Here is an 8218-nt window from a genome sequence, read left to right as displayed (position 1 = left end):
CCACGTTGTACTCTTGCAGCTCTTCACTTCAGAAAAGTGCATGATTTCTTACATAAGCTGCTAAATGTTTTGTCCAGTTTTTTTAAAATTAGTTCACCTAAAAATATCTAATAGTGTTCTAATAGCTCAATATTTTAGAATTATTTTTTGAATAGAGCAGACTCATCTTGATATTAAAGTTTAAACAAACTATAATGGAATATTTTTGAATTGTGTACTTTTTAAAAGTAGTATAATAACATGAAGAACATTTTAAACAAAGAAAAGCACTTACCACATTCTAAAAGAATGATTTTTTTGCATAGTTATTTCAATATTGACTACATTTCCTGTGCTATACTTTACGCAATTATTTTAATGTTTCGATATGACTTTGTGGCGTATCTGTATTAAGTATGTATTTGTACGAATGGAATTTTATTTAAAGAAACTTTAAATTTAACTTAAGTACTTTAACCAGTATAAGTGAGATGTTTGGCCGTGTACAAACTAAATGCATTTAAATATTTCTTGTTGGTGCATAGTTACATGTACTTATTATGCCTTTCTTTTTACTTTAAATTTTTATTCAGCTTTCTAAGACCAACTTTTCCAACAACAATGATTTCCGTGCTCTTCTGCAGTCTCTGTATGCTACTTTTAAGGAGTTCAAAATGCATGAGCAGATTGAAAACGAATACATTATTGGTTTGCTTCAGCAACGCAGCCGGACCATCTATAATGTACATTCTGACAACAAACTCTCTGAGATGCTTAGCCTCTTTGAAAAGGGACTGAAGAATGTTAAGGTGAGTTGCACAAATAGGTATTTAGCTATCACAACTTGTGTCATCTTCTGGTATGTCATCGGCAAAGCTTGTTTATAAGTTGTATTTTAAAATTGAATGTTAGTTAAAATGTTCGCTATATTTTCTTTTTCCATATTTTAGGGTAAAGCGTTGGTTAAATAGGGTAATTTTAAATTGTATAACAAAGTTATTTTTGAGTATAGTTTAGCATAACGATATAGAGAGATTTTCCTATTAATTATATTTACATATTATAGGATATTTGAAATTTGGTCTTTGTTTATCCCCCTTCTGGCTTGGTGAAGCATAGACTTAAGTTGCAACTCTTTCAGACCACCATGCATCTGCCACTTACAGAGTTGTGTTCTAGAGAGAATATTCTGCAGTAGGGAAGAGGATGGCTTGAAGGGAAAGAAAAGACTCCAGCAGGAAGACTGTTACAACAAAATATTGTGGTAGTGTCTGGAAGAACACACAGTCGCCACATGGTGGGGAGGTGGGAGATGGGTAGTGGAGGGTACTGGGTAGAGATCTTGGGAGATTTAGTTTTTATTGAATACTCTTATACTCAGTGAACTTTATGTTACGTTCATGTGTTACTTGTTCAATAAAGCGATGAAGATCTGAACTAAAGTATAAAGTAGTGACTGGTGGAGATAGAGGGGAGGGAACAGACTCGGAGAATTATGTAGGACGTATAAAATTGATGGGATGAAGTACTTGCATAAAAGTTAGAAGGAATGGAGAAAGAGAAAAGAAATAAGAATGATAATTGAATCTGACTTATGGAGAATGTAGAAGATACTTGGGAAATAAAAAGATCCATTATGGACAGGTCGGGTTTGAACTGCTTGTGCAATCCAGATGGGTATTTATTAATAGGAGGCATAGATGGGTCAGGGTCAGAAAGGTGATTCGGTTTGTAAAAGTTGATAATTATTAGCATGTAAGAGGGAAGGGAAACCACTGGGTATGCTTGTAAAATCTTAAGAGAATAGGACATTGGATAGAATATTGAGAAGCACTTGAATAAATTAGTCCAGAAGGAGGAGATTAGAGAGGACTCAGCAGGAATAAAATATTCCCACATTTAAAAAGTTTTATTATTTTGTAAATATTCCACACATTTTAAGTTTAGAGGGCTGATGTATAAGTGGTGGATAAGTTGCCGAGAAATGTGATCTTAGTTTACATGAGGAAGAACTTTTTAGCTGTTGTCGAGACTTAGAATCTTTACTTCAAGATGTAGTGAACTCCTTGCCTTTAGTAACTGATACCTGGTCTTTAGAAGCGTATATGGTCTTCTGTAGGATAATGTAACAGGTGTTCTGAATTGCGTAGATGACTTTAAAGGGATTCTGTAATGATAGAGTCCAGTAGGCTCTTGAAGACTGCTTGGAGATATGCTTGCTATTTTTAGACTTTATAGGATATTTTAAAAAAGAAGTATGAGATGCCATTACTAAAGGAATTCAGGATTCCTTTAAAAGATCTTACGGGCACCTTGTAGACTTAGAACAGTACAGAAAACACTTTGCTACTTGTCAGGCTATATTTTTTAAGGTTTTATGTTGCATTTTAAACTGACTTCCTATGATCAGGTACAATGTAAATAATGGAGCATAACTTTCATAGAAGACAAACTTTTTTTGTTTCTAGAATGAATATGAGCAGTTAAATTACGCAAAACAGCTAAAAGAGAGACTGGAGGCTTTTACAAGAGATTTTCTTCCTCATATGAAAGAAGAAGAGGAGGTAAGCATAATTTTTTTCTTGTGATTTTGATTTATGAAAGTTTAAAAACATTATTTTTCCTTTAATTCTTCAAAATAATTCATGGAAGCCTCGTTTACTTTAGGAAATGAAGAAAAGTCCAAGAAAAAAACCAATAAATTTGTTCCCTCGTAGAGGTGTTGTGGCTTTTCATGGATTTTAATTCATTTATTCAATAAATATTTTCTTATGCAGATTACACTGTATTGATGTTAATAATTTTATATGCCACCCTAATGTATTCTCAGAACCTTTAGAGGATTCTTTAAACTTTTTCTGTATTTTCATGCTAAGTTTGAAGACTTTTTAGTGTTCTTTTTTTAGTAGTGGATTTTAGTAATTAAATGGTGGTATTAAAATGATCAGTCTTATGCCTAGTACACATGTATCAGGATATCACTAACTGAATGAGCAAAATATTTTCCCATTCTCTTCATTCTCTAAAGTAGAATGCATATCAGGGTAAGGAATAGAGAAAATATTTTATGAGGAACTCTGTACTTGTTCAGCTGTAAACCAGTTATTATAGTGATTCTCAATTGTAGCTTCACCTTATAATTAGGTTATATTTAAAAAACAAAAACAAAAACAAAACACTTTTAAGCCCTTTTCAGACCAGTTAAATCAGTGGGGAGATCCTGATATGGGTATATTTTAAAGGCTTCCCAGGTTACTGTAACAAGCATTCAGCATTGGAACTGCTGAGTTACCAGAGCAGTGTTCCTTGTGATGCACATCAAAATTATCCATGGAACCGTAAAAAAAATACAAAAGCTCCACCTCTATAGGTTCTAATTCTATACGCTGGAAGTTGGGACTAAGCTTGTGTTTTGAAGAGGAAATCTCGTAGGTCATTTTGAGTAGTCAAAGGTCTCAGTAGAGCTCTGATTTTTTAGGGTTTCGATACGCTGCGTACCATTCTCATAGGATTTAGAGGCCGTTTGAGCAGAGGTCAGTTACTGTTGTAACAAAAGGCAGTTAACTGACCTAACTGTCCAACCGTAAGAGAACGATCAAGAGCGTTTGACAAGCTCTCTATAGGAAGACCTTTTGGTTTTGATGCTTTGAAGTTATTTAGGATTGACTTATCGGCCAGAGAATTCATTGAGAGAAAGATCTTTTTGGTGATAATCTTTTCATAATTTGGTTAAACTCAGTGGTAACATAAAACTTTTATCACTTTGAAATAGGTAGTCATAATACTGGACTTGAGTCATTAATAATTTAAAAGGTATAGAGTAAAACAAGTTACTTTAGCATCTTTCCTTATGACCTTTTTATTTAATTTAGGTATTTCAGCCCATGTTAATGGAATATTTTACCTATGAAGAGCTTAAGGATATTAAAAAGAAAGTGATTGCACAGCATTGCTCTCAGAAGGATACTGCGGAACTCCTCAGAGGTTTGAGCCTCTGGAATCAAGCTGAGGAGAGACAGAAGTTTTTTAAATATTCTGTGGATGAAAAGTCAGATAAAGGTGAGATGCCTATGCTCAGATAGTGAATGAGTTATTAATTCCAAGGCATTTTGTTTCTTGTTGCTTTGAACTTTAGGTTTCGTTCGAGGAATAATTTAAGCCATTTATTTTCAAGTATAAATTTAATTGAAGGCAGTAGCTTCTATCCAGGAATTTAGTGTTATAATTTAAAATCTCATATGGTTGGGCTATATGCAGTCCAGTGTTCCTTGAAGGAATTTATATGCACATGTAATAATAATAATTATTGGCTGCTCAGAATTATTGAAAACTACCATTTACATAACACCTTTGCAGTATTATCCAGCTTTTTGAGCTTTGTTGACCATAGTGGCGGCTTTTATCCTTCCTTGTTTTTTTCATCAGTTTTCAAAATCGGTTATATTTTTTACTCCTTCCCTTCCCGTGTGTCATTCTCTTCGTTTATATCCAGTAATACACAGGAGAGTGAATATACGAGGCATAGTTTTTCTATGTACACTTACTTTGTGAAAACAAATGAGAAATGCAAATAAAATATGCCTGATTTTTTTCTTAAAAAGACGACTTTCTCATTATTATTCTTATTTATCTTCGATAGCTTTGCTTTTTAAAACGTGATTAAAGAAAATTGGCATCCTTAGGCTAGGAAAAATTCCTTTGCTGCTTCTGTATGGGCAATAGCAGTGACACTTAAAATGGCTTAAAATTCTTTGAAATTGTTCCTTTTCTCTTATTTTTATTTAACAAAGTAAGTGAGATGCATGTTGAAACAAAGACGTTTTTATAGGTTAAGCTGTAATTAAACCCATAAAGCTTCTGTGCTTCACTCTGAGATTCAACTTGTGCCTCAGACACCAAGCCAAGACCTGTTGTGTCTGGTTTAATTGTAATATAACATGGGATTTAAAAGCATCATCCTTATTACATTTAATTTTCTCATTTCTTCAAAGCAAATTATAGCTGTATTATTTTTAAAATATTTGCCATTAAAAAGGGTTAGGCTAAAATAATTTGATCATAGCATTTCTGTATTTAAGTTGCTTTGTGAAGACAAATCAGATACACAAGTTCTCATATTCTTTGTAGCACTTTAATGATGACTCTTATATTTTATGTTCTTTATTGTGTACCTTATTTGCATTTTTCTTTCCGAAAATTGCTACCAAAGTGATACATTATAGGAAATTAGACATCTAATGACTTTTTTCCTAGAATAGTTGCTGATGAAAGATTCTAAATAAATGTATACCAGCATTAGAAATCTTTATATTGTCTCAAATGGCTCATAAATAGTATATAAATAGGTTAGGGTACCTCTAGGTTAAAGAATTCGAATTTCACAGACCTCATATGAAATGTGAAAATCAAAGAGGGAACACAAGGAAGATAGAGGAGTCAATGCATGAATAGAAAATGTGAGATTCGTGTGTCATTAAAATGCCTTGGAGATCTCATAATCTGGCTGACTCTACCCTTGTTGATTTAAAGCTGTATAACCTGTTGGGTTCCTTTTTCAAATGATGCTTCTTATGCTACAAAGTGAGTATTATTTTTCCTGTGACGCCTCTGTAAGAGGAAGTCAATTCTGTGTTCGTTAGTGTAGCTCCTACTGATGAAGTATGATTTGGGCCAAGATAGTTTTAACCCTACGGGTTCTTAACAAGTTTAACATCCCCATGTTACCTCTAATCCACGTTGTTTCCTTTCCACGTCTCGCAAGCTGGAAGGAGTGGATTTTAGGCACTGGATTTTATTTATAGAAATGTGATTGTAATTTCTTATGGCATTTGCTCTCATAGCCTTTAATGTTAAAGTTTTACTTTTTTTTATTTCAGAAACGGATGTGTCAGAACAATCCACAGGTATAACCCACCTTCCTCCTGAGGTAATGCTGTCAATATTCAGTTATCTCAATCCTCAGGAATTATGTCGCTGCAGTCAAGTGAGTACTAAGTGGTCTCAGCTGGCAAAAACTGGATCGCTCTGGAAACATCTCTACCCTGTTCACTGGGCCAGAGGTAGGCAATGAGATTCTAGTTGTTTAAAAATATTTCACTCTGATTTTGAGATGGATGTTCATAAACATTAATAAGCAAGGTCAGGGAGGGAAACTTTCATAGTTAGATTATGTATTCTTTGTATGCATCATTGAAAAGCTAGCAATGCTGAAATATTCATGGCTTTATTATGTGATGTGTGCAGTTTTCTTTAAAATAATCAGGAAAAAATGGTTGGGGGAGGGAATGCAGAATAATTGGCAAAATGTTGATAATTGTTGAAGATAGGTGATGAGCTCATGGGTATTCACTGTGCCACTTTTTAGATGCTATTCCTACTTTTGACTGTGTTTGGAATTTTCCATAACAAAAAGATAGAAATAAAATTAATAGGTTGTCAGAGCAACTCTAAATACTTAGATTGAGTATTAAAAAAATACAGAATAAATTAATTATAAAATTTAAAGATGAGGTACTATTTATGCCCCTTTTTGGTAGTGGCTTGAAATAACTGAATCTGTTTTTGTCTTTAGCATATTTTTTTGTGATTAGTAATGCTTCATTCTATAAATCGAAATTTCATGTTAACTTCATGTGGTAAGTTACTTTTACATGTGAACAATTAAAGAAAATTTTCTTTTCATGAGCATATAATGTAGTAATGGGATAAATACAGCTAATATTACATATATTGTTCTGTCACTGAATTAAAATAATTTCTTCTAGGTGAGTATTAACCTGAAGTTCACATAGTTTTTTTTAGTTTTCTATAATTTGTTACTTCGACATGGAAATTTATATTTCCCACAAAATTAAATTATGACTGATTTTAAAAGCTTCATTTTTTCCATTAATACGTAGCACTTTAACATAAGCTATTACTAAATATTTGATTTTTTTTTAGTGAAGCTATTTTGAGTTTTGGGTAGACAATATACAAATGATTAGAATTACTATTTTTATGTGGAATAAGTTTTTCTGTTAGTTGTAGTATAATGAATTACTAAATGAAAGTCCAGGCGAATGTAGACATTTTAAATATTTTTTTGTTTAGCTATATTTTTAATTAATGAAGAATTATTGGGAATAAATGCATAATGTAGGTATTTGATAGAGATCAAATGTGGTATGCTGTGCTAGACGTCTGCAGAATTAACTGGATCTTACAATGCTGCCTTTTTTCTGTTTCAATATGTTTAAAAAGGTCTGATAAAAATGTTTTTTATTTATTGTTATTTATTTGTAGTATTTGTTTCCAGTGGTTTTCATTCAGAATTGATTTTATCCACCGCCCCCCGCCCCCAGCAAGGGACATTTGGAAATGTCTGTGGAGGCATTTTTGTTTGTCCAGTCTGGGGATTGTATACACTGGACTCAGTGGGTAGAGGTCAAGGTTGCGGCTGAACGCCCTATGATGCACAGGATGGGCCTCCCACAACAAAGAACTACCCAGCCCAGAATATCAGTAGTGTATAGGCTGAGAAACGCTAATTAAGATGTAATGCTGGGAGTTCAGTAAATTAATTCTGCATTGTCTCTCACTTCACAGTCATATAATTTATTTGCACTCTATTCTCCAGGATCTTTAAGGTTTAGTTTTACCTTAATATTTCCCTTTGACCTCTGTTCTCATCTACTTCTGAATTGCTGTCTAACTCACCGTTCAGCTGAAAGTCTTGCTTCCTTTTGTTCATTAGCCATCATCATAATGGGGGTATTGCTGGAGCCAGTGTGAGGCCACAGTAGGGGAAAAAGGTTAGGTTGTTTTCAGTGTTTTCTAAAACTGCATGTAAAACCATTGATAATTATTTTTCATAGTTCTTTTTAGTATGTCTGAAATGGAATTCCTTGCTTATTTAAGCGTAATCTTTTTTAACCACAGTTGACTGTTTCTAACAGTAGCTAGCCCATTGCCTAGGGTTCAACTTTTTCTGTGTGCAGATACTTTTATTATAAATAGTCTGTTTTTTATGTAATGGTGGTCAGTCTAATCTTATTTTGTTCTGTTTATTTGCCGAGTAGGTGACTGGTATAGTGGCCCTGCAACCGAACTTGATACCGAACCTGATGAGGAATGGGTGAAAAATAGAAAAGATGAAAGTCGTGCTTTTCAGGAATGGGATGAAGATGCCGACATAGATGAATCTGGTAAGCCGTGTTTGGGATTCAAGTTATGGCACGGTGCTTTAATAAACAATGTC

At 33.5% G+C, this 8218-nt stretch overlaps 1 protein-coding gene across 1 annotated transcript in view; it reads left to right on the top strand.

The window, feature by feature from the left end:
• The first annotated feature begins 561 nt into the window (after positions 1-561).
• Positions 562-8218, top strand: part of FBXL5 (F-box and leucine rich repeat protein 5) — a 26019-nt gene continuing 18362 nt past the window's right edge. The window contains exons 1-5 of the mRNA XM_011364875.2: positions 562-788; positions 2448-2543; positions 3852-4038; positions 5856-6038; positions 8040-8165. Coding sequence (XP_011363177.1) covers positions 654-788; positions 2448-2543; positions 3852-4038; positions 5856-6038; positions 8040-8165 — 727 coding nt within the window. The 5' untranslated portion in view covers positions 562-653. The remainder of the gene's footprint in view (positions 789-2447; positions 2544-3851; positions 4039-5855; positions 6039-8039; positions 8166-8218) is intronic.

This window comes from Pteropus vampyrus, unplaced genomic scaffold (genome assembly GCF_000151845.1).
Source record: "Pteropus vampyrus isolate Shadow unplaced genomic scaffold, Pvam_2.0 Scaffold5, whole genome shotgun sequence".
In the NCBI taxonomy this organism is placed as follows: Eukaryota; Metazoa; Chordata; class Mammalia; order Chiroptera; family Pteropodidae; genus Pteropus; species Pteropus vampyrus.
This window is presented reverse-complemented; position numbering and strand designations above follow the sequence as displayed.